General features: G+C 63.2%; 1 protein-coding gene across 1 annotated transcript in view; it reads left to right on the forward strand.

Moving 5' to 3' along the window:
• The first annotated feature begins 1,268 nt into the window (after nucleotides 1-1,268).
• Nucleotides 1,269-24,666, forward strand: part of ZNF862 (zinc finger protein 862) — a 69,230-nt gene continuing 45,832 nt past the window's right edge. The window contains 55 exon segments of the mRNA XM_082632269.1: nucleotides 1,269-1,486; nucleotides 2,208-2,457; nucleotides 2,798-2,860; nucleotides 3,136-3,259; nucleotides 3,538-3,608; nucleotides 3,610-3,779; nucleotides 4,168-4,312; nucleotides 5,140-5,257; nucleotides 5,435-5,495; nucleotides 5,807-6,079; nucleotides 6,081-6,244; nucleotides 6,247-6,308; nucleotides 6,506-6,568; nucleotides 6,572-6,671; nucleotides 6,906-7,140; nucleotides 8,174-8,363; nucleotides 8,485-8,579; nucleotides 8,810-9,066; nucleotides 9,395-9,529; nucleotides 10,173-10,282; nucleotides 10,284-10,612; nucleotides 10,665-10,713; nucleotides 10,717-10,774; nucleotides 11,117-11,166; nucleotides 11,169-11,190; nucleotides 11,380-11,473; nucleotides 11,560-11,729; nucleotides 11,935-12,168; nucleotides 12,376-12,581; nucleotides 12,903-13,326; nucleotides 13,569-13,710; nucleotides 13,794-13,915; nucleotides 14,009-14,100; nucleotides 14,185-14,204; nucleotides 14,206-14,414; nucleotides 14,546-14,706; nucleotides 15,192-15,540; nucleotides 15,624-15,747; nucleotides 16,092-16,234; nucleotides 16,293-16,568; nucleotides 16,673-17,186; nucleotides 17,371-17,447; nucleotides 17,548-17,665; nucleotides 18,271-18,326; nucleotides 18,574-18,951; nucleotides 19,286-19,350; nucleotides 19,352-19,424; nucleotides 19,427-19,485; nucleotides 19,487-19,529; nucleotides 20,450-20,595; nucleotides 22,162-22,256; nucleotides 22,948-23,000; nucleotides 23,241-23,531; nucleotides 23,563-23,631; nucleotides 23,767-23,846. Of these exon segments, the coding sequence (XP_082488395.1) occupies nucleotides 1,320-1,486; nucleotides 2,208-2,457; nucleotides 2,798-2,860; nucleotides 3,136-3,259; nucleotides 3,538-3,608; nucleotides 3,610-3,779; nucleotides 4,168-4,312; nucleotides 5,140-5,257; nucleotides 5,435-5,495; nucleotides 5,807-6,079; nucleotides 6,081-6,244; nucleotides 6,247-6,308; nucleotides 6,506-6,568; nucleotides 6,572-6,671; nucleotides 6,906-7,140; nucleotides 8,174-8,363; nucleotides 8,485-8,579; nucleotides 8,810-9,066; nucleotides 9,395-9,529; nucleotides 10,173-10,282; nucleotides 10,284-10,612; nucleotides 10,665-10,713; nucleotides 10,717-10,774; nucleotides 11,117-11,166; nucleotides 11,169-11,190; nucleotides 11,380-11,473; nucleotides 11,560-11,729; nucleotides 11,935-12,168; nucleotides 12,376-12,581; nucleotides 12,903-13,326; nucleotides 13,569-13,710; nucleotides 13,794-13,915; nucleotides 14,009-14,100; nucleotides 14,185-14,204; nucleotides 14,206-14,414; nucleotides 14,546-14,706; nucleotides 15,192-15,540; nucleotides 15,624-15,747; nucleotides 16,092-16,234; nucleotides 16,293-16,568; nucleotides 16,673-17,186; nucleotides 17,371-17,447; nucleotides 17,548-17,665; nucleotides 18,271-18,326; nucleotides 18,574-18,951; nucleotides 19,286-19,350; nucleotides 19,352-19,424; nucleotides 19,427-19,485; nucleotides 19,487-19,529; nucleotides 20,450-20,595; nucleotides 22,162-22,256; nucleotides 22,948-23,000; nucleotides 23,241-23,531; nucleotides 23,563-23,631; nucleotides 23,767-23,846 (8,244 nt within the window). The 5' untranslated portion in view covers nucleotides 1,269-1,319.

Genomic DNA, 24,666 nt, shown 5'->3' on the forward strand with positions numbered 1-24,666 from the left:
GTTGGAGGGTTACGGGATCTGAGGCCCAGGCCACACTCCAGCCTGGGTGTCCTCAGAGCTGGTAACCGGTAACCAGGATGTAACCAGGATTCCCCTGGGGAGCGAGCTGCTGCCCAACCCTCTTCCAACAGGATGCTCTGCTCGGATTACCCCATCCGGTTGCCGTGCCTGCAGGGCTGGGGGAGCTGGCTGCGGGCCCCTCTGCCCCCTGCCCCCGCACTTGCTAGCCCAAACACTCCTCCCTGAGGCTGGCTCTCGTTCCCCTGTCTGGGCTTCCTGGCTCTGGATCCCAGGGACCCTAGGAGAGCAGGTGGACCCCACCAGCCACAGATGCTCACCCTCAGTAAGAAGTCAGACCGCGCAGAGGGAAGGGCGCACGTCATCCCCCTGTCCGCAAACAGTGCAATCGCCCTGGAAACCCCATTCCTTCTGCTCACTGACCCTCGTTTCTCAAGTGCTTGGTAGGAGAGGGGGCAGGAGAAGCAGGAAAGGGACAGAGGAGAGGATCGTGCACTCAGGATTCGAGGGCGGGAAGGCCGTGGCCCTGTGACTCAACACTATTGTGGGGGCACGGCCCCCCTTGAGAATCTAATAAAAGTGATGGAACTGTCATCAGAAGAACATGCACACACACAATTTCAAAGTATTCGTGGAGCCCCTGTCCCACCTGTGATTCCCTGGGAGGCCCCTGAGGTTTTTACTGGTAAGGAAATGGAGCCCCAGAAAGAGAGTGTGGCTTGCCCCTGTCCACGTTAATTGGTGGTAGGGCCTGAGAGCGCACTATCAGAGGCCCAGTTTGTCTGGCTGTGACCTGGGACACACACACACACCACACACACACACACACACACACACACACACACACGGAAGGGGATTGTTTCCAGGGAGAGCTGGCCTCTGAGGGGATTGCGTGATGTGTAGTCAGGTCCAATCTGGTTTGCAGTAGCAGCAGTGTGGGGCTGGGGAGGCCAGCCCCAGCCTCTGCTCACCTGCCACAGCATTGGCTCCCCAAAGCCTCACAGCCCCCAAAGGTGACCTGGGGGTCACCATGCTGCTCCCTGCCCTCCTCTCTGGGACGGCATGGGCACTGGCTAATGGGTAAGCAGCCCACCCTGGGGCCCCTCGGACTAAGATCCTTCCCCTCCTGCCCCAGGCCCCAGACCCTCTGGGGCAGCCAGACTCCTTCCCGCACCCTCCTTCTCTCAGCCTCCTTAACTTAGCCTCCTCCTCAGCTAATTAACTCTCCACCGGGAGTGGGGTCACAGGATAGGGCCTCTCGGACAGATGGGGACAGTGGCCGCAGCTGTCGGTCCCCATCTATGGGCAGGCGGTGGTGTGAGCGGACAGAGACCATCCTGGTGGAGGAGGAAGTAACCCCCCGTCAGGAGGACCTGGTGCCCTGCACCAGCCTCCATCATTACCAGCGCTGGGGCTGGCGACTGGACTTGACCTGGAGTGGCCGTGCGGGGCTATGCCCCATCTACAAGTGAGTGACATGGAGCCTGGGCTAGCTGCCGAGCAGGAGAGAGCCGTGGGGTGACATCCTTAGAGTAGGGGAGGACTGAGTGGTGACCTGGAGAAGTGGCCATTTGGGAAGCAGGTCGTGGGTGGGCTCCAGAGGGGCGGAGGCTGGGGGTGGGGGTGGGGGATGAGTGGGCACTTCCGTGGGCAGCGCAGGGAGAGACAAGATGCCTGCTCCCCGTGCCCACCCTTCAGTCCGCCTTCCCGAGATCATTCTCGCTTTGGAAATGGAGACCAAGAAGGGAAAATTACACGATAAAGCCTCTCAGAGAGTAGGTGACCAGATTGAATGTCCCAGGCCATTCCCAGGGATGGGGCTGAACACTAACATCTTCTTCCCTCCCCCTACCTGGTGGACCCAGGCCCCCGGAAAACAGGCCTGCTGCATGGAACCTGACGATGAGGGCTTGCTGCCCAGGCTGCGGTGGGCGGGGGGGGGGCACCCACTGCACCCTGGGTAAGCGCCTGAGATTAGCCCAGATCCGGGGTTTCCTGGAGGTGGCAGGCTGCCTGGGGAGGGAAGTCCGGTGCAGGCTGCCTGGGGAGGGAAGTCCGGTCCAGGCTGCCTGGGGAGGGAAGTCCGGTCCAGACTGCCTGGGGGGGGAAGTCCGGTCCAGGCTGCCTGGGGTGGGGAAGTCCGGTCCAGGCTGACTGTCTGGCTCTGCCCGTTCTCTCTTTCTACCCAGCACAGCCCTTGCTGAATCCAGCCTTGAGGGCCACTGCTTTGCCACATGGCTGTGCCAGCCGAGGGCAGGCTCAGCTAACGCTTCTGTGGGAAGCCTGGAGGAGTGCTGTGCCTGGCCTTGGGGACACAGCTGGCGGGATGGCCGCTCCCAGCCCTGGCACAGCTGCTCCAGCCACAAACTCCCCGGTGGGTCCACAGACCCCAGCCTGCGGGAAAGACACAGCCCTGGCCGTCACCTGCTCCCCCGACAGGCAGAATTCTTTTTAAAAAAATCTTTATTTATTTATTTATTTATTTTTGGCTGCGTTGGGTCTTCGTTGCTGCACGTGGGCTTTGTTTTTAGTTGCAGCGAGCGGGGGCTACTTTTCGTTGTGGTGCGCAGGCCTCTCACTAAGGTGGCTTCTCTTGTTGCAGAGCACGGGCTCTAGGCACGTGGGCTCAGTAGTTGTGGCTCACGGGCTCTAGAGTGCAGGCTCAGTAGTTGTGGCACACGGGCTTAGTTGCTCTGTGGCATGTGGGATCTTCCCGGACCAGGACTTGAACCCGTGTCCCCTGCATTGGCAGGCGGATTCCTAACCACTGTGCCACCAGGCTGCAGCCCAGGATGTGTGCCATCAGCTGCTGGATGGTCCATGCAGACAATGCCATGCCCAGGTACGGGTGAGGGTGGAGATGGCATCAGGCACTGGAGGGGTGGGAAGGGGGAGTGCTGGGGAGGTGCCAAACGAGGCACCTGGTCCAGCCACCAAATTGCTTTGGGCCGTCGGTCAGGGCGCCCCCTCTGGGAGACTCCTATACATTATCTCTAAGGTCCCTTACAGTGTTCACCTGTTTGGTTATAAACCAGGGCGTTTTGGAAGCAAGAGTAGGGAGGCGCTGGTGAGTACTGGAGAAGGCTGGTTGGCTGAGGGGCTGCCCCGGTTCGGCAGGTGCCCCCTGCTGAGTACCACGAGGCCTGCCTCTTTGCCTACTGTGCTGCGGCCCCAGCGGGCAGTGGGCGGGAGGAGCGGCTGGAGGCCGCCTGCCCCACCTTGGCCAGCTACGCCCAGGATCGTGCGGCGCGGCGCATCCACTTACGCTGGAGGAAGCCCGCCCGGCTTCTGCAGTAGGGCTCCCGCCTGCCCCTCGGTGCACAGCCTCTGGCCTCCCCACCCTGTGGAACTGGGAACTGACCGAGGGCCCTCACGTGGCTCCTGTTTCCTGAGGGGTCCGCCAACCCCTGAGCGCCCCTCTCGGGGGGCTGCCAAGGCCTGCTGGCTCTCCAGCGGCAGCGGGATCCGGCGGGAGGAGGGGAGCTCCTTGGGCCTCACAACCCACGCCTGTGTCCGCAGAGCGCCTGTGCCTGGGGGGCCGGCTGTGCTCGGACTGCGCCTCGGCCTGCCCGCCCAGCTGCTCGGCTGTGGGCGAGGGGGGGCGAGGGGTCCTGCGGGGAAGAGTGCGTGAGCGGCTGCGAGTGCCCGCCCGGCCTCTTCTGGGACCGCGCCCTCTGCGTGCCTGCCGCCCGCCGGCCCTGCTACCACCGACGCCGGCGCTGCGACCCCGGTGACACCGTGCGCCAGCTGTGCAGCCCGCGGTGGGTCCGCGGGCCTTGCTGGCCTTTTCGCTGGGGCTGGAGGCTCCCTGGTCCCCTCTGATCCCTCCCTTATGTTATCTCCTCAACCTGCCTCCCTTCTGGGGCCTCCCTCACAAGAGACCTGTGACCTCTCAAGGCATAAGTGACGGCCCTGCTTAAAAACCTAGCCAGTGACCTCTATCAGCTGACTTCTAGTGCTAACGGGGAGAAGGGGGTGTCGGGGAGGGAGGGACCAGGGTTTTGGGGGGCTGGGAGGGCGTCTCCAGCTCGGTCCCTCCCCCTCCAGCCCCTCTACTCCACCCCCCACCCCCCCTCCACTCCACCTCCCATCCCCCACTCCGCCGTGGGGCCGATCCGGAGCGCGCTCTCCCGTCCCTCGCGCCCACAGCGTTGGCCAGGACGGCCGCTGGCTCTGCGCGCAGGCGCCGTGCCCCGCCGGGGCCGCGGTGGGCGGGGACGGGCATTACCTCACCTTCGATGGGCGGAGCTTCTCCTGCCGCGGCCGCGCGCGTCGCCGCTTCAGCCTGGTGCAGGTGTGGAGAGGACCAACTCCGGGAGCGGGGTGTCGTGCCAGAGCGGGGGCCCTCGTAGTGGTGCTATGGGGGAGAAGGGACGGTAAGCAAACCACTAAATAAACAGAACACACAGTCGTCCAGGGAAAAGCTGAGAGAGAAACGATTCTGGAGGGAAGATGGCAGCCGCAGACCCCCAAGCCTGCCCTTTGGGTTCTCGCCTCCTCCTTAGGTTCCTGTGAAAGTCCCGCTGTCATCGCCACCCCAGCCCAGGGGCACAAAACAAAACCCAACCTCACGGTCCTTTCTCACATACGGGACAGCTGGGCTTGTCACACGCTACTTCCTGTAAAACAACCCCAGGGGAAATAAGGGCCCTCCTTCCTCCCGGCCCTCCCCCAATAAAGTTAGGTGACTTCCCAGCTCCAGGCCCAGGCCACCTTCTTACACACATAGACACAAACAGGAGCTCGCACATGACATGCTCACACGTGTGCACATAGATTTAGCATGTGTGTGTGCACAGGCAAACATAGAGATGAGCATACATACCCACAGGGAGGAGGGAGAGGGGACATGTTGCCCAAACATGCACACACACACACCTCCACATGCGGGTGCACGTGAGCATGCACACACACACACGCACACACACACACACACGTCACATATGCCAGCCCTTGGTGAGGGTTAAGCCCCTTACCTCACAGAGTCTGGCTGGCTGGCAGGAGGTCAGCGTACGTGCTGCGTGGAAGCTGCCCCCAGTGTGTGCCGTACGTGACCAGTAGAACAGGAGCTGCTCTCAGGGTCTGCCCCACCGCCACCATGTTCCTCACCATCGGCCCCAGGACTTCGTAAAGAGGCCGCTACCGACTGTACTGGAGCACGGGGACTGCAACGCTGGGAGCTGCCTCCACGCCATCTCGGTCTCCCTGGGGGACACCCACGTCCAGCTCAGGGACTCAGGTAGCCTCGGCTCTCAGGGTACCTACCTACCAGGCCCTCTGCTCCCAGCAGCCCTCTGGAGTGTGGCTCAGGCCCCAGGGGCCTCCTGTCATCTCTCCTCTCCCTGTGGACTTGGGCTCTGTCCAGCACCTCCCATCCACACCGCCCTGTGGTTCCTGAGCCCAACTCTCCCGCCAGACTCCCTCAGCCAAAATCACTGCCTCAACTTCCCCCTCACTCTGCCATCTCTGAAGCAGACGTAAAGTCCTGTGGGAATCTTCCAAGGCATCTTCTGCCCCGTCCTGAGGGGAAAATACAATTCATATAGTTCTGGGGGATATGAAAGGCCTCTTGGGGTGAGCAAGGCAGGCAGGCCCCTCCCAGCTCTGGACAGCCAGGACCCAGTCCCAGCCCCTCCTGCACACTGACTCCAAGGGCAAAGGCAAAGTGGGTGCTAAGGGTCACGTGGGGGTTGTAGGTGGGATGCGTGACCTGCCAGGGGTCACTCCAGTTCCCCTTGCTCAGGGTGGGCACCCACCATGACACAGGCCCTCCCCCCTCCTACCCCAGGTTCTTCCCCTTCTCACAGCCCCATCCTGCAATGTGCCTTCCCCCCACTGTCATCAGCCCAGCCCAGCCCTTTGGGGGTGGCCCCCTCACAGACCCCCTATTGCAGAAGCAGTACTGGTGGACGGGCAGGATGTGGTCTTGCCCTGGAGCGGCCCCGGGGGCCTCAGCGTTGCTGCGCTGGCCTGGGGCCTGCGTCCTCTGGGGAGCATCTGACCCTGCAGCCTACATCACCCTGGACGCCCGCCATGCCCTCCAGGTGTGCTGGAGGGAGGGCGAGTGGCTGGGCGAAGCCACAGAGGGCCTGGAACCAGCAGGATGACTTCCTGACTCCTGCTGGCGACGTGGAGACCAGCATTGCCGCCTTTGCTAGCAAGTTCCAAGTGGCAGACGAGGGAAGGTGCCCCTCAGAGGACAGCGCCCCACTTTCCCGCTGCAGCACCCCACTCAGCGTCACATTTTTGCAGGGGCAGCCTGTGCCATCTTGCATGGCCCAGTCTTCCAGGTAGCCAGGTTGGGGGCACTCCTCCTGTTTGCACCTGTAAAATGGGGTCAATACCTGCCCTGCCCTCCTCCGGGGCTACTGGGAGGGCCCTGGTGCCGTGCCAGGGCTGCTGAGAACTGGGAGGTGGCAGTGGGGACCAGAGAAGACAGGGGAATCCGTGGGGGAGGAGCCGACCTCCTTCCTCATCTCCCTCCAAGGAGTGCCACGGTCTGGTGGACAGGGAACGGTTCCACCTGCGCTGCTTGACAGCTGTGTGCAGCTGAACCCCCGGCAGGGACTGCCTGTGCCCCGTGCTCGCTGCCTATGCTCGGCACTGTGCCCAGGAGGGTGCCCTGCTTTCCTGGAGAGACCAGACCCTCTGCCATGAGTCTGCTCAGCCGGCCAGCCCCATCCCCAGGCTCTTTCTTCCAGCACCTTCTAAGAATGGCTCAGTGGGATCCAACGGCTTTGCAGCAGGGGAGGGTCCCCAGAAGGACCTCTGACCTCGGCAGTTTGCTGGGTTTGCCTTCTTTCAGAGACGTAGGGACTGTCGGGCCCGGAGGGGTGGGCAGAGCAGCAGTGGCAATGCCCGTGACCTGCATGCATCTCTGTGCCCAGCTGTCCTGTGTCCTGGTGGCCAGGAGTACCAGGAGTGTGCCCCAGTATGCGGTCGGAACTGTGGGGAAACTGAAGGCTGTGGGGAGCTGGGCAGCTGTGTGGCCGGTTGTAATTGCCCCCTGGGGCTGCTTTGGGACCCTGAGGGCCAGTGTGTGCCCCCTGGCTCATGCCCCTGCCAGCTTGGGGCTCATCGCTATGCCCCTGGCAGTGCTACCATGAAGGACTGCAACCGCTGGTAAGAGCACACACCTGTGGGGGAGGCAAAAAGCTTGGGGGTGGGGCTTCCCTGGTGGCGCAGTGGTTGAGAGTCCGCCTGCCGATGCAGGGGACACAGGTTCATGCCCCGGTCTGGGAAGATCCCACATGCCGCGGAGCGGCTGGGCCCGTGAGCCATGGCCGCTGAGCCTGTGCGTCCGGGGCCTGTGCTCCGCAACGGGAGAGGCCACAACAGTGAGAGGCCCGCGTACCGCAAAAAAAAAAAAAAAAAAAAAAAAAAAGTTTGGGGGTGAAGAGGTGGAGCTTAGAGAAAAGGGGCCGGGGATGTAGCTCTGTGGGTTCCGGGCTGATGGCATGCACGTCAGAATGACAAAATGCTGATAACTTCCCCTCAGTTGTGGAGCACTTTAGGGCCTATAAAGCACTTTCACGTATATTACCTTATTTAATCTTACTTAAGTCTTACAATAACCTAGTAAAGTACAAAGAGGAAGAATTGTTGCCATTTTGCAGATGAGGAAACTGAGGCTTGGATAGGCTAAATAGCCCGCAGAGTCACATAGCTTGTTAATGATGAAGGACTAGAACCCCGACCTCTGAATTCCAGTTGAGTGTGGTCCAGAGGCTCTTCAATGGGTTAGGAAATAAAGGCAAGTTACAGACTTACAGGGGCTGTGCCAGATCCAGGCTTTGGTGGGTGAGAGTGAGACTTCAGTGAAGTCCTTTTCCTACCTGTGCTGGGAGTAGGGTTGTTCAATATCTCTGCCCCTCCCCAGAGCCCAGAGAATGGCCTCTATTGGAGTTGGGGCAGGAAAGGGTGACAGTGTCTATCCCAGGTATGGCCAGGTGCTGGAAACAGTCCCACTTCCTGTGCTTGTGACACCTGGGGTTGGGGGTGAGACGCTCAGGTCTCCAGTGTCAGAGCTGGATTTTCCCTCAACGTTAGGGGCTCCAGACCTCTGGGATCCTGAGGCTCTCCCAGGGCGGGTCAGGGGCCTGGAAGTGAGTCTGGGTTTGGGCCTGGCCCTTACCTGCCTCCCCACCTCTGGCAGCATCTGCCAGGAGAGGGGCCTATGGAATTGCACTGCTCAACGCTGCGCCCCACCTCAGGCATTCTGCCCCCGTGGGCTCGTCTCCGTCCCTGGTGCCTCCCTCCTCACCTGTGACAGCCCCAGTGCCCATGGCGCCTGCCCCCCAGGCAGCATGGGGGGCTCTGTCTGTCCCCCAGGAACCATGCTGCTGGTAAGTCCTGGAGGGGGCTACCCTAACCAAAGCCCTGCCCTGACCCCTGCCTGTGTGTAACTGGTGGGGGGGGGGATCAGGCAGTCCTCCAAGGAGCCCTTTGTCCCCTGCCTCTGCTCAGGATGAGGGCTGCATACCTCCCGAGCTCTGTCCCTGCCATCACCGTGGGCAGTGGTACCCACCCAACGCTGCAATCCAGGAGGGCTACAACATTTGGTATGCCCAGCCCGTGACCTGTAACCCTGTGACCTAGTGACCCCTGGCTAGGGGCTGGGGTGATGGTGGGTGGGATATCCAGACGGGCCTGGACAACGGGAATCCTCAGCATCCCTCCAAACTGAGGGTCTGTCTGGAGTTGCTTGGAATCTGGACCGGCTGCCTCCCCTGGATACAGCTCCAGGTCCCTGTCTTCGTGAATCTGTCTCCCCTCTCCCCGTCGCCCGCAGGGTGTGCCAGGGTCGGCAGTGGCACTGCATGGGCCAGCGGTGCGATGGACGGTGCCAGGCATCAGGTGCCCCCCACTATGTGACATTTGATGGGCTGGCCCTCACCTTCCCCGGGGCCTGCAAGTATCTGCTGGTGCGAGAGGCCAGCGGCCATTTCACAGTCTCTGCCCAGGACCTGCCCTGCGGGGCCAGCGGCCTCACCTGCACCAAGGCGCTGACCATGCGGCTGCAGAGCACCGTTGTGCACGTGCTGAGAGGTGGCTGCGACATTGAAGGGTGACGTTGCCAGGGAGGGGCACCCCAGGTGGCATCACAGCTCTGCATGGGTAGCTGAGGTCTGGGGTTCCCCGTGTCTCCCCACTGCTAGCCATCAGTGCAGTAGGGCTGGCGCCTCTTCTCTTGGCTGGGAATCATAATTCTGGAAGGCTCCATGAAATTAAAGCCCAGAGAGGTCTAATGACTAGCCCCAGGTCACACAGCTAGAGAAGCAGAGGAAAGGTTGGAGGGGAGGCTAGGAGGGCCTCGTGGGGATCCTGGAGCCCCTTTATCCCAAGGCTGAGCCTGAATGTCTCTCTTCCTCCACAGACCAGGCAGTGACAGTGAATGGAGTGAGTGTAATGCCCCCCAAGGTCTGTACGGGCTCCGGGCTGAGCCTGCGCCATGCTGGCCTCTTCCTGCAGCTCACCACCTGCCTGGGCCTCACCCTGCTCTGGGATGGAGGGCAGCCCCCGCCCCCAGCCATCTGACTCCCACCCCGAAGCCCCCCCACAAACTCTTCCTCCTTCTCATGTGTGGTCAGAGTCTCCAAATTATGTTTTCATAATTATATTTTTCTTCATTATGAAAGCAATACCTCCTCACCAAAGAAACAGTTTAAAAATACCAAGTTTTAGAGAGAAGAAATAAAAATAAATTTCCTAACATCCCACCACCCAAACCCAAGCAGTTGGCGATTTAGAAATAACCGTTACTGAGAAATCAAAGGAAATCAAAATAACCCCCATTGTGGGAAAAAGTCGCCTGCACTGAGGCCTCTGGGGCTGGTGGGTGTCACAGGCCGTCCTGGAGTCTGGAATCCTGCCCTTTGGAGAATTTCCCTACACCCCCCCAACCTGGGTTTAGTTAGGAAAGTAGGCTCTCACTTCTTGCCCTTAGCCCCCCAAATGTAGGTCTCTTCTATCCCCACCAACCATCACCCCCGAAAGAGGGAGCCAGTGCTCCCTGGTGGGTAGTGGTACTTACCTGGGAAGGTCAAGCAGGCCCACATAACAGGCGCCTAGGTCTTCTCCCAGACCCCTGCCCTAAAGAAGGCCTCCGAGATCCTGTCTCCACAATCCTTCCCCCTGCTGCCCTCTCCGTCCAGGCACCCGGGTCCTGGTGCAGCTGTCCCCCGAGTTCCGCGGCCGGGTGGCTGGGCTGTGTGGAGACTTTGATGGAGACACCAGTAATGACCTTCAGAGCCGCCAGGGAGTCCTGCCTGGAGTCCACAGCTGAACTGGCTGCCCACTCCTGGTGCCTCAGTCCTCTCTGCCCCGAGCCAGGGGACCTGCCGCACCCCTGCGCTGTGAGGATGGGCAGGAAAGGGGGAAGGGAGGAGGGGCAGCTGCGGAAACCCGGGGTGGGGGCGGTTCGAGAGGCTGGGTGCTGCGGAGGAGTCTGGCTGGTCCACCGTGGTGTGAATGCCCACTGGGCCAGCCGGGCCCGCGCCCGCTGCGGGGTGATGCTGCAGCCGCTCTTTGCCCGGTGCCATGCGGAGGTGCCCCCAGAGCAGCACTTCGAGTGGTGTGTGCATGACACCCGCGGGTGAGAGGAGCAGGCCTGGGGGAGGGCTGGGCCCGAGCGCTCCCTCCCTCAGACGTGATTCAGGGGGCGACTGTGAGTGTCTCTGCTCGGCCATCGCCACCTAAGCAGACGAGTGTTCCTGGCACGGGATCCACGTGCACTGGTGCAGCCAGGAGCTCTGCCGTGAGTGTGCCCCGCCCAGGGTCCCCGATGCCCAATCCCACCACGCGTTCAGCTCCTAGGATACGTCTCCTAGCCTGAGAGCCAGCCATTCATTCATTCAAGGGCGAATACGTGTGGAGTGCGTACTGTGCGCCAGACACTTCCCTAGATGAACAAAACACGATGAAATTGCGGCTCTGTGGAGCGTGCACGTTGCAAATGGCCTTGGAGGGGCTTGGCAAGAGTCTACGCCACGCCCCCCCGTGCCCTCCCTGAGCGTCGCCTCAGGCTGGCTCGCCTGCTGCTGTTGCATCCTGGTGCCCTTGCACCTCAGGGACCCAAGCCTCTCTCCTCTCCACCCAGCTCTGCAGTGTGAAGGGGGCCAGGGGTATGAGGCCTGTGGCCCCAGCATCCTCCCCCCACCTGCCATGACCACGGTCCTGAGCCTGGGTGGCACTGCCAGGCCGTTGCCCGCGTGGAGGGCTGTTCTGTCCTGACGGGACTCTGCTGCACTGTGTGTAGGGTCAGAGTGGGCAGAGGGGAGGGGCCCACAAGGCATGGTGACAGGGCTGGCACAGAGGGCTGCCGCGCCCCTTTTGCCGGAGCCCTGCCCTCTGTGGTCTCAGGAGGAGTCTGCCTCGAGCCGGCTTCCTGCCCCTGCGAGTGGCGAGGCAGCTTCTTCCCCCCGGGCACCGTACTGCAGAAAGACTGTGGCAACTGGTGAGTGGCACGCCTCGGAGGGAGCTCTGTGCCCTGGGCTGGCTGAGCCCAGTGCTGCAGTTGATCCCAGGACACTGTGTCCTCAGCACGTGCCAGGAAAGTCAGTGGCTTTGTGGGGATGACGGTAGCCGCGGTGAGGAGCCGGTGCCTGGCTGTGCGGAGGGAGAGGCCCCATGCCAGGAGGGCGGGCACTCTGTGCCCCACGGGTGGCTTTGTGACTACCAGGATGACTGTGGTGATGGCTCAGACGAGGAGGGTGAGTGGCCCGGGTGGCAGTGGCCGAGTGGCGGGTTAGTCCTTGAAAGTGTAACGGAAGCATGCGTCCTAGGGCGGCTTCCTAAGCTGCTGCTCCTGTTAGCAGCAGCTGCGACTTGTGTGCAGGGCTATTCTGGTTTCTGGGTTTGGAGGCTTTCTGGGACCCTTTGTCGGCTTCCTCAGCCTGCCTGCCCTCCCCACACCAGGCTGTGCCACCCCAGGCCGTGGGGAGGGGCAGATGTCTTGCAGCTCCGGCCACTGCCTGCCCCTGGCCCTGATCTGTGATGGGCAGGACGACTGTGGAGACCGGACGGATGAGCAGGGCTGCCCGTGCCCCCAGGACTCACTGGCCTGCGCTAACGGGCACTGCCTGCCCCCCGCCCTGCTCTGCGATGGGCACCCTGACTGTCCGGACGCTGCTGACGAGGATTCCTGTTGGGGTGAGCGGTCCCTACCCCGGACTCCAGCCCACCAGGCGTCCCCTTCCGAGAGACCCATCTTGTGGGTCCCCAGCTGCCTGCCTCCCCTCCTTCACCAGTCCAGCTTCCAGCTGAGAAATGGGCACCTGTGGGTGTGTGAGTGAGGGCACCCCAAACAGTGAGGAGAAGGGGCAGTGCCCTGGGACCAGCGCCTTTCTCTGGCTACAGGGCAAGTGAACTGCACCCCTGGGGAGGTGTCCTGCATCGATGGTGCCTGCGTGGGGACCATCCACCTGTGTGATGGAATCTGGGACTGCCCAGAGGGAGCCGACGAGGGGCCTGGGCACTGCCCACTCCCCCGGCTGGTGCCTTGCCTGGCCCCTCCGCTGTCTCCAGGGAGACTGCACCTACTCCCCGGGCCAGCGTCAGCCCCGGTGAGTCTCCTGGAGGGAAGGGGGTGAGAAAATGGGGTCGGAGGCCTGGAAGGGAGGGGACAGCGCCTCGGAGGGAGGCCTTGGGGCAGATGCTGGGGGTGGGAAGGAGCAGGTCCCAGGCTCAGCCTCCTGGAGACACCGGAAGTGAAGAGCGTTTGCGGGGGACTGAAAAGGTCCAGACTTTATTCCCAGAAGTTCAAGGCCCCCCTCTAAACCGACTGGCGTCTAACGGGAATTCTTGGATGCGGCGGGAGAGCTTTTGGAAAACCAGTAGGGCAGCAAAAAGCGGGAGCGGCTGGACTTGGGGAGGGCCGGGCGCAGGTAGGGGGCCGGAAGGGCCTGGAGGGGGAGCGGAGCCGGAGGCGGTGGAAGGGCCCGGCGGCCTGCAGGCATCCATCCCCGGGCGCCCCGCCGGGGTGGAGCGCGGAAGCCCCCGCAGCGCCGCCCTGCGGCCTCTTCGCGAGCGGCGGCAGCGGCGTGTGCGCCCCGCGGGGCTGGCGCTGCGACGGCGAGGAGGACCACGAGGACGGCCGCGACCGGCCCTGCGCGCCGCACCTCCCTCCCTGCGCCCGCGGCCCGCTATGTGTGGCCCCCGCGCAGCTGTGCGACGGCGCCGCATACTGTCCCCACGGCTCGGACGGGGACCTCAGCGCCTGCGGTGAGCGCCCGGCCGGCGCGGCCGCGCGCCCAGCGGGCGGGGCGCCCTCTCCTCCCGCCCCCACCCGACGGGCCTCCGCCCCCTGCGGTTCGGGGTGGCGCTCGCTAGCGAGCGACTTGGGTCTGGGGGCCGCCGAGTCTGAGCGAGTTTTGTCCGCCTTGAATCTTTTCCCGGAAACTCTCTTTGAACACACTTGCGCGGCCGCCCAACCTGGCGGAGAGAAGAAAGGGCTTTTGTCTTTGCCCACATTTGGACTGGATGCATTAGAGGGTGGGCAGTGAGTGGCTCTGCCGCGGGGGGGGGGGGGCAGTTTGCGGGGCTCCCCCCAGCTTCCCCCTACGAGGCCTGGGGGTCCCCTCTGTGTCCCCGCAAGTCACACCTTCACGGCCTGGCCACCTGGTGGCGGCTGGGCGCTGTCCACAGGCCCCCTCTCCTCCCCCGTGGCCTGCCCCTCCTGGACCCCTCACAAAGGTGTCTGAGCCAGGCTGTGTCCCCTGAGGGTTTTACCTCATACCCCCAGCCCGTGCCTTCGTCTCCCCCGCCCTCCTCTGCAGGCTCCTGCCCCACTGCGGCAGCCTCTTCCCCTGTGGCTTGGCTCCCCAGCTGTGCCTGAACCCTGAGCGGCTCTGCGATGGGCTCCCCGACTGCCCGCAGGGCGAGGATGAGCTGGGCTCTGGTAGGCACACTGTTCCCCTGATGGAGGCCACGGCTGGCAGGGGCCTGGGAGGTGACCCTCACTCCCACCTGTTTTCTCTCCTCTTCCCCTCAGAGGGGCTGCCAGTCCCAGGAGGCCCCAACAGGACAGGGCTTCCCGGCCCAGAATACTCCTACCCGGATGGCCTCTGCCTCGGTTTCCAGCTGGTGAGGGTGGGGAATGGGTGGTGCAGAAGGCAGAGCCACTGTGCCCCCAAAGCGAAAGTCACCCTGACCCCATTCCCTCCCCAGGTGTGCGATGGGCAGCCTGACTGAACTGGCGGGGGAGGCAGGGCCCTCCCGGGAAGAGCAGCGCTGTGAGGCCTGGGGCCCCTGGAGCCCATGGGCGCCGTGCAGCCAGGTGTGTGGGCCCGAGGTGCAGGGCTGCAGCCGCCGCCGCTCCCCGCCCAGTCTCCCAGTGCTGCGGCACTGCCCGGGCCCCGAGCACCAGACTCAGGCCTGCTTCACGGCCGCCTGCCCAGGTGAGGGGTCCCGGGCACCAGGAGGCCAGTGGGGTGGGCGGGGCCTACAGAGAGCCGGCGGGAGGAAGGCACTGGTCCCCGGCCCAACCTCACGGCCTGCCGCCCCACTGGTCGGCCCTTCCTCCTCACAGTGGACGGTGAATGGACCTCCTGGTCTCCCTGGTCCCCGTGCTCTGAGCCATGCAGGGGCACCATGACCCGGCAGCGGCAGATCTCAAAAGTAGATCACGGGGCTTCCCTGGTGGCGCGGTGGTTGAGAATCTGCCTGCTAATGCAGGGGACACGGGTTCAAGCCCTGGTCTGGGAGGATCCCACATGCCGCGGAGCAACTAGGCCCGTGAGCCACAACTACTGAGCCTGCACGTCTGGAGCCTGTGCTCCGCAACAAGAGAGGCCGCGATAGTGAGAGGCCCGCACACTGCAATGAAGAGTGGCCCCCGCTTGCCACAACTGGCACAGAAACGAAGACCCAACACAGCAAAAATAAATAAATAAGTTAATAAACTCCTACCCCCAACATCTTCTAAAAAAAAAAAAAGGTAGATCACTGTGCTCAAAGCCTAGTCTTCCAATCAAGAGGAGAGAGATCAAGCATTAACCAGTCATAGGAAGGGGCACTCCAGAGGGTACCCATCAGGAAGGGATACCTGGGGGAGTGAACTGTTCTTCTAGACACTCTGGCTTCTCTCTGGACACTCCAAGAGCTGTTGTCAAAGAGAGAGACTGTGTGAGATCGCGTGTGGACCAAAGACCCGTGATCTCACCTGCATATAGTAGAGGGAAGCCTGTGCTGGGTGCAGGAGGCATCAGGAGGAAAGGGAGGCCAGAGCCTTGCTCAGCAAGTTCTGTTCTGCGCTTGGCTTGGGGTTGAGGGGGCTCGGTTTATCATCCTCGGTTTATCAGCCAGAATCACTTGTGTGGCTCTCTTCCCCTCCCCCACCCCTGGCACGGGCACCGAGCACTGTGCCCTTCGCGGTGCCCACCATGGCCCTGCCTGGGCTGCCGGCCTCCAGAGGCCTCTGCTCACAGAGTCAGCTGAGCTGCAGCAGCCGGGAGTGTCTGCCAGCCGAGCGGCGCTGTGACCTGCGGCCCGACTGCCAGGATGGCTCGGACGAGGACGGCTGTGGTATGTGCCGGGCTGCAGGGGACACCCCGAGGACCGTGCTCCCGGGTGAGCACCCTCTGAACCCGGCCCACCCGTCCTTGCAGTGGACTGTGGGCTGGCGCCCTGGTCTGGCTGGAGCAGCTGCAGCCGTAGCTGTGGCCTGGGCCTCGCCTTCCAGCGCCGGGAGTTGCTGTGGCCTCCCCTGCCTCGGGGCAGCTGCCTGCCCAGGTAACAGGTATCCCCTCCCAAGCCTCCCCAGCCCCCCAGGTGAGATACCTGCACCGGGGAAGTGCCCCTGCTGTCCTTTGAGACCCGCGTCCAGGCTCCGGGACTCTAGGAGGACAGCCCCCCATGACGTCCCAGCCCCGCACCTCCCGAAGGCCTTGTCTGAAGCCCCAGCCCTGCCCTCTTCCTTCCTGAGTGTGGGAACTGGAGCAGCGGCCGGTCCTCCTCAGAGCGAGGGTGTAAACAGGCTGCGCCCCTGGTCCTGGGCTCTGAGCCGGAGGCCCTGCAGCGCTTTCGTTCTGTGGATCTGAGGCGGGGGCCCTCACCCTGCCTCTCCTTCCATCCAGGGTTTCCCACCCGGGGTCTCTTCCGCCCCACAGCTGGCCTTCTATCTGCTGCTACGCGGGCGCCCTGCCCCAGGATTCCCGCCATCCTAGACCCTTTCCAGGGACCAGAGCCCTAGAGATCTTTCCACAGGTCACCGCCACCTAGGGGAGGTTTCCTGGGACAGGAAGGGAAGCTGCGGAGTCCCCGGGTGCTGCCCTAAGCCACCCCGCTGGCCACTGCCCGGGCTCCTCTCTGCCCCTTGGCCCTGCTCCCTCTAGCACGGTCGCACCTCCCTGGGCTCACCTGGTCCCCCGCAGTGGCCGGGGCGTGGGCCGTGTGGGAGGCCTGGGGGCCCTGCAGCATCTCTGGTGGGGGAGGCCATCGGAGTCTCCGGAGGAGCTGTGTGGACCCCCCGCCCGAGAATGGTGGTGCCCCCTGCCCTGGGGCCTCCCAAGAGAGGGCACCCTGTGGCTTGCAGTCCTGCACAGGTGGCACAGGTAAGGGAGCTGGGCTGGGGTGGGCGCATCCAAGGGGGAAGCCCTGTAGGGGTGAGGCTGGCCTCCCACTGCCCACCCTACCGGGTGCCCATCCCCCCCCCCAGACTGTGGGCTGGGCCGTTTGCGTGTGAGTGCTGAGCTGTGCCAGATGGGGCTGGTGCACCCGTGCCCACCTTCCTGCCTGGATCCCGAGACCAACAGAAGCTGCGGCGGGCCCAGCAAGCCGGGGTGCTGTGGGCAGAGCCCTCAGGGGAGTGTGGGGCGTCCACCTCCCCTTCCGACCCCGGATGCCGCTGCCCCCCGGGGCTCCTCCTCCAGGAGTCTTGCTGCCGGCTGGGCAAAGCAGCCGGGGGTGCCCTTCCTCCTGGACGACTGCAGCCCATGGTCAGGGCCTCCGCCCCGTGGGGAGGGCCCGGGTCAGGGGACGCTCCTCTCCCCCTCCCCCTCCCTCCCCAGTCCTGACCCCCTGCCTCGGCTTCTCCCCGCCTGCAGTGTGTGTGGGAAGGAGGCTCTGCTGTGTGAACCAGGGGGCTGCCCCGTGGCCTGCGGCTGGTCAGCCTGGCCCTCCTGGGGTCCCTGCGACCGCTCCTGTGGCTCTGGCCTGAGAGCCAGGTTCAGGCGTGCAGGACAGAGCCAGTGAGGGAGAGGAAGGGAAATGGGAGAGGGAAGGGGATGGGTGTGGAGCGGGGAGAGCTGAGGGGCCTGCAGGGGAGAGGGTGGTGGCTGGAGGATGCAGGCTGATGGAGGCGGGGCTGAGGGGCAGGGAGAGGAGGGCAGGTGCCCAGGCTGCCGCTCTCCTCAGGTCTCCCTCCAGCCCTCCGGCCGCTTCCGGGGGCCCGTGTGAAGGCGAGAGGCAGGAGCTGCCAGCGTGCAGGGCAGGTGTGCACGCAGCAGCCCACCGGCCCTGCCGGCACCCACCTCCCTCCTCCAGACCCCCGCCCTGAGCACTGCCTGCTGATGTCTCTGCCTGGGTGGTCAGCAAAGCCCATCCGGGAGGTGGCCCTGGAGCTGGCCTCGACGTGTGGCGCTTTGTGGGGGGAGGACTCGAGGGCCTGGACCCAGGCTGGCCTGGGGGGCGCAGGGTGTCTGAGAGCAAGGTGTGGGCATGAGGCTAAGCGGGGGCCTGGAGGGGGCCGGTCAGAAGCTCTTAGGGGCCAGGACTGTTCTCTTTCCGCTGCTGGGGCCGCTCAGGCAGAGCCGTCCCAGCAGAGGTCTCTGCGTCCCACTGGTGCGCAGGGCGACGGGGCAGCGGGCAGAGCAGGGGAGTTGGGGTGCAGGCGTGGGTCCACGGGGGGTCTGGGCCAGGCTCTTGCAGCAGGAGAAGGAAGGAGGGGCCGGTGGAGAAGGGCGGCTGGGTGTCTGAGGGGACTCTTGGGTTTCCACATTGAGGCTGAACGAAGGCCAGTTGTTTAGAAGGCTCTGGAAGTTTTGATCTGGGAGAAAATGTGAGGATGGGTAGTGGACATGTCGAGGTGCCAGCCAGGTCCACTGACAGAGGTGGGGCCCCAGTGAACCAGATTCAGCGAAGGCTCTGCTCCGAGAGGGAGATCTGGGCTGACGGTGGAGGTCCCCGAGGGGCAGAGGCCACACTCATCCTCATGAGCCCTTCCGTCGCCCCCATAGCTTCTCGGAGCTCACCCAGGTCCCCCGAGCCGCCCCGCCCTGCAAGGCCCCGTGCAGTGTCCTGCCCTTTTCCCTGCAGGGGCGCTGAGCTGGACACCCTGGAGTCCCTGGTCCGCCTGCTCCCGGAGCTCCCTCGTCCCTGGAGGGGGGCCCAGGCTGGCGCAGCTGTTCTGGCTCTGCCCCAACCCTGGGGACACGTCCTGCCCAGGAGAGGCCACCCAGGAGGAGCCATGAAGCCCCTCTGTGCACCCAGATGTGGCCCCCTCTGTCCCTGGTGTGTCTGGGGCCCTCGGGTGGAGTGAGCAGCCACTGAAGACAATGACCCTTCGGGAGGGGCGGGGGCAAGCCTAGCTATTGTCCAGAAGCTTCTCCCGGCGCCCAGTCACAGCCCCAGGAAGCCCAGCAGGAGATGAACAGGGTGGGCCTGGCCTGAGGGAGTGCTGGGGGCCTCTCTGGAGGAGTGGATGTTGGTGGGGCCGAAGCTGCAGTCAGGACCCTGCACGGTGCCAGCCCACACAGCGCCAGACCCTCGCACGGCCATCCTCGGCCCCCTCTTTCCTGCGTCCGTCACGGTCGACTCCACTCTTCCTGGCAGTACCCGGCGTCTGGGGTCTGTGGGCCGCCTGGTCCACCTGCTCAGCGCCCTGCGGTGCAGGCGTCCAGACACGTGGGCACAGGTGCTCCGCCTCAGCTCCTGGGGACCCCGGGTGCCAGGGACCCCACAGCCAGACCAGGGACTGCAGCACGCAGCCCTGCACAGGTGCCGAGTCCCCTCCCATCCTCCCACCGGGCACGTCCCGCCGGCCCCTGGGGGTTTGACCTTTCGCCACCTACCTTTGCAAGGCACCGAGCCCTGCCTCCAGGACAGGCCATGCCTTGAGCCAAGAGAGACTTTGCCCGATTTCCTGGGTCTCCTCCAGCCCCCAGCCACCGGGGACCAGGCAGGGCTACGCCCTGAGGGAGGGGGCTTCATCCGACTCTCAGTCCCTCTGACTGACTGCCACCTGTCCCCTGCGTGCAGGTTCCCCCCCGCCCTCCACCTCGCTGGCCTTCCCGCCTGCCCCTGCCGAGACCCGCTCTGTCTTCCCGTCCAGCCCAGTGCCCAGGCGACATGGTGTTCTGCTCAGCTGAGCAGTGCCACCAGGAGGGGGGGCCCACGCCCTCGGCTGTGCCTGGCGCAGGGCCCTGGGGTGGAGTGCACCAGCGTCTGCACCCCTGGCTGCGCCTGTCCCCCGGCCTCTTCCTGCATGACGCCAGCTGCCTGTCCCTGAGTCAGTGCCCCTGCCAGCTGCGCCGGGCAGCTCTATACACCTGGAGCAGTGGCCCGGCTGGACTCCTGCAATTACTGGTGGGTACCAGCGTCGGGATGGGGGTGGGGCTTGGTGGCTCCAGAGGTGGACGGGTGTGGACTCCCACACACCGGGGGGCTCAGCATGCCTCTGTGCGGCCAGGCCTGGGCCGTGGGAATGCTGAAGTGAACTGGATGCTGCCAGGCCTGGAGGGGCAGGCCTCTGTAGGGACCTTCGTGCTCATTTGACTGATGGGGAGACTGTGGCTCAGCTGGGACAGGCGATTTATGATGGAACTAGAGCCTGGAGTGGGGGCGTTCTACGTTCTCCTTCCAGTTGCCTCTGTTTCTCTTTCCTGAGTGTAATTCACTTCCTGGGGTGCACTTGCTTTCTGCTCAGAAACCTTGAAGCACCCAACACTCAAAACTGATACCAGGATCTGCCAGTAGAGGGCGCGCTAACCCCGTTCCCTCTGTTTTTTTCAATTTTCCGTTCTTTTTTCTTTCCTTTCAGTTCTTTCTTTTTATTTTCTGTCCCCTGGTCCTCCCCCAATTCCCTCCTTCATTCTTCCTCTCCCCCTGCCCCTTTCTCTTTTGCCTTTTCTCTCTTCGATTTTTTTTTCTGCTATGTCCACACATTTGACAAGTGGGTTTTAAAACATTTTTATTGGAGAAAACTAACAAGGAGGAAATACTCAAGAGAAGGATCCAGGAGACTCAAGCTAGTGTCCACTCCTTCTGAACAGATGAGGCACCCACCTCTTCCTCCACGCCCTGCCCTTACTTCTCATCCCCACACCACCCACGGCCCTGTCAACCCCTCCCTGTCACCCCGGGGACCCTGCTCCCTGAGCTCCCATGCAGCCCCGTGACCTTCCCAGCCGCGCCCGGAGCTGATGCCTCTCCCAGGTGGGACCCCAGGGGAGAAGTGAATGTGCCTAGGCTGAGCTGTCAATCTCTGTGTCCCCAGGGCCAGTGCCTAGTGTGTGTCCCCCGGGCAAGCAGTGGCTGGACTGTGCACAGGGCCCTGCTTCCTGTGCAGAGCTCAGTGCCCCGAGAGGGACTGACCAGCCCTGCCACGCTGGCTGCTGCTGCCCATCTGGGACGCTCTTTCTGGTGAGTGTTCTCTGCCTGACCTCCTTGGGGCTTGGGTAGGGGTAGTGGGTGGGGGTCTGGAGACGGGGAAAGCCTTGCAGGGTTGCGGACAGAACTCAGGGCGCGTGGCTCGGCTCCGCCAGCCCCGTGACCAGCACGTGACCCCGGGCGAGTGGCATTCAGGTATGGGCCTCTGTTTTCCTGTTTGTAAAATGGTGATTGGTCTGGAAATCCTTTTATTTTTTAATTATTATTTATTTATTTTTGGCTGTGTTGGGTCTTCGTTTCTGTGCGAGGGCTTTCTCCAGTTGCAGCAAGCGGGGGCCACTCTTAATTGCGGTGCGCGGGCCTCTCACTATCGCGGCCTCTTGTTGCGAAGCACAGGCTCCAGACATGCAGGCTCAGTAGTTGTGGCTCACGGGCCTAGTCGCTCCGCAGCATGTGGGATCTTCCCGGACCGGGGCACGAACCCGTGTCCCCTGCATCGGCAGGCAGACTCTCAACCACTGCGCCACCAGGGAAGCCCGGTCTGGAAATCCTTTAAGATTCGTGCCTGCTTGCGTGCTCTGTCCTCCCACGTTATCACCAGTTATTTATCGAGCACTTACTGTAAGCTCAGTCCTGGGCTGGGCTACGCTGTGAGGAAGAGCAGGCTCTGCCCCCAAGGAGACTCCAGTCTGGGGAAAGCAGACCCAGAGCCCCTACAATAAAGACAGACCCACGTGATACAGAGGAAGTGAGCTCTGCATGTTGCAGAGCACGTGATGCAGACTGGTGGGGATGGGGTCCAGGATGGTGGGCTTCCCGGAGGAGGCGGTCCAACTAGACTGTCAGAGAGCAGGGAGGCAGCCACTCCAGTTGGAGGGTGGTGGGAACCAGGGCGGGCAAATGCAGCGGGGGATGGTGGAGTTTGGACAAAAGCTCACGGGGCAGTGGGGAGGGCTTCCAGAGATGCTGCTGAAGCATGGGGCCTGGTAGGGACGGACTCCAGTGAGGGCTCAGGCTGTTCCACTATCAGCTCTATGACCTCGGGCTGAGTAGTCTTATGCCTCAGTTCCTCCACTTGTAAAACTGGGGTAATAGTGTCCCTGGTCATGGGAGTCTGTGAGATGGTAAACTGCTTCCCAGGGCTGCTACTTTCAGGACATCTGACTTCGAATCGTGTGCTGGCGGATGGCTGCGGTTTTCAATTTGAGACCCTAGCAGCTTTTGTCCAAACCCCGGGTGCATGTGGTTTCATCTGATTTTGTTTTGTTTCTTTTTACGTCGTTTTGTATGAATTGCACTTTTCATACTTTGTTAGTTGATTTCATGGATTTGACAGTTCAGTCTTGTGTCCTGCAGGTAGAGATGGTATTTTCTCCCAGAAATCGGGGGTCTGTGCCCTTCCCCACGGCCCCTGAACCTGGTGGTCTGTGTTTCCCTGATGCTGGGAAGTGGGGAGAGACTGATGTTTGGAAGGAGGGTCCATGGTGTTTGAGGGAGGGCGCCTGCCAAGTGGGCGCTGAGCTCTGATGGTGGGGGGCAGGTGGGGAGAGAGCAGGCCAGGCTGGAAACCGGAAGGTGATGGAGGGCTTTTGGTTTCAGAACAACGTGTGTGTGCCCACCCAGAACTGCTCCTCTGCCCGTGGGGGACGCTTCCACCCCCCAGGCAGTGCTGTGATTCGTCCATGTGAGAACTGGTGAGACCACCTCCCCCTGCAACGGCCCCAAGACCCCAAGGACCCCTCTGTCTCTCCTAAGCGGCAGGGGGTGTTGGCCTCCATGGGCCTCGGAGACACCCCTTCCTGCAGGCACAGCGACCAGCTCTCCGGGGCCAAGCCTGCTTGTGCCCCTCGCCCGTGCCCTCCCCTCCAGTCTCCCTCTTCCCTCCCGTCTCTGTCTGCTGAGGCTGCCTCAGCTACACCGAAGACGGGGTGGCTTGAACACAGAGTTTGTCCTATCACAGTTCTGGAGTCTAGAAATCTAAGATCCCGGAGTCGGCAGGGCCGCTTCCTCCTCAGGGCTGTGAGCAAGCGTCTGTTCCAGGCCCCTTTCCTCTTCTGGAGTTTGTGGGCAATTCCTGGTGTTCCTCGGCTTGTAGCTGCATCCCTCCAATTTGCCTTCATGTGGCCGTTTCCTCCTTGTGTTTTCACATCATCTCTTCTGTGTGCACCTATGTCCTAATTTCCCCTTTGTATAAGGACACCAGTCATATTGGATTAGGGTCACCCTAATGGCCCCATTTTAACTTGATTACCTCTGTAAAGACTCTCTCTCCAAGTCAGGTCACACTCTGCGGTCACATTCACATGTTAGGCCTCCGACATATGAATCTGAGGGGACACATTCAGCCTCTAACAGCGCCCTGACTCTCTGCTTCTCCTCCTCCAGCTCCTGTGACTCTGGGCTCATCACCACCTGCACCTCCTGGCCTTGTGAGGAGGGTGACAAGGGGGTCTCTCCTGACTTCGCCCCTGCAAGCTCCCTCTGTACCCCCTGCTTGCCGCAGTGGGTCTGCATGGGGCCGGGGCTGGGGGCTGGGGAGGAAAGCCCTGGGGAGAGGTGGGCGCAGGGGGGAGGGATGCTCTTGTCCTGTGCATCACACTCTGCCCCCAGCCCTTTGGGTCCCTCCAGCCTCCGCTTGCTCTGTTCTCTCTCTGCCTCTCTCTGCTGTGCACCCCCAGGTCAGCCCACGTGGTCACCCTGGACCCCATGGAGCCAGTGCTCAGCCTCCTGTGGCCCTGCCGGACGCCACCGGCACCGCTTCTGCACCAGGCCCCCCGGCGTTACACCATCCTGCTTGGCACCGCTGCCCCCACTGGCTTCAGCCCCACCTCCTTGCCCAGGCCCTGAGGCAGAGGAGGAGCCCCACCTCCTGCTGGGGTGTCACCGTGAGTCCCGTGGAGCCCCGATGTGGCCTCTGCGCCCCGTGGATGCCTGCCGCCTTGCACCAGCCAAGCCCTCGCCACTCCTGTGTGGGCGGCCTCCGGAGCCGGACCCCACCCGGGGGCCTGGGGGATTACTGCGAGGACCCTCGGGCCCAGGGGCCCGCCTGCCAGGCTCTGCCATGCCCAGGTACCTGCCGGCGACGGGGCTGGGTCGAGGAGCAGAGGCGGGAAAGCTGCAGGGAGCATGACGGGGAGACGGGCCGGGGTGGGCCGGGGTGGGCGACCCACCCAGCTCTCTGCCTATCCTGTCCCCTACCCCCAGTGACCAACTGCACCGCCATCCAAGGGGCCGAGTACAGCCCCTGTGGCCCTCCCTGTCCTCGCTCCTGTGAGGACCTCGTGGTGAGTCTGGGTTCCTGAGGGTCACTTTGCGGGACGGCAGGGTGTGGCTTTGGGGTGTGGCCCCTCTGACCTGGGGTTGCCCCGCAGTGGTGGGAAGGGGCGGGGTCAGCGCCCATCAGGGTCCCACTTACTCCAGAGAGAAGTGGGAGCGAGCCTCACCCAGCAGCCCTTGCCTTCCTTACTGCATACGTTTCTCAATTTAAACGTTTTATGACAGAAGCAGCATAAACATATCGGAAAGGGCAATCATCCCGTTATATCATCGTAAACCCCAGGGGCGTATCGGCTCACGGGCTTTGCCTCCGTGCGCGCGCGTGTGCGCATGCGCCTGCGGGGTGTGGGGCTATCCTCTGAGCACCCGCCCAGGACCATGGAGAGGGACGCAGGCAGGCCGCCGGGGTCTGTGTCCTACGGCGCCTGCGCGGTGGTGAGGAAGCCGACCCGAATCAAAAATGCTGAGAGAAGGGCTGGGGAGAAGGGAAGCGCTTGGAGGCCCTGCTCGACCAGTCCGGGGAGGTCGGGAGGCTCCCAGGACGGGGAGGCGGTGCGGGATCCCGGCCTCCCCCAGGGAGCCCCAGCGCCTTCCCAAACGCTCCCCTCCCCCCAGCTTTCCAGTCGCCTGCTCCGTACGTTCTAGGAGGTCTGGGAGATGCCTCGGTCCCCACTCAGCCCTCCATGGGGTTCACGTTTGGAGGCCACTCCGCCCAGGGAAGCTCCTCTCAGGCTCTCCTCTTCCTCCCCTCCTCCCCTGGAGGAGAAACTCCGGTGGACAAACTGAGCGTAGAACGTAGCAGTTCTGAACTGGAGCCTCGCACCTTCT

Source organism: Mesoplodon mirus (assembly GCF_964341445.2).
Source record: "Mesoplodon mirus genome assembly, chromosome: 9".
In the NCBI taxonomy this organism is placed as follows: domain Eukaryota; kingdom Metazoa; phylum Chordata; class Mammalia; order Artiodactyla; family Ziphiidae; genus Mesoplodon; species Mesoplodon mirus.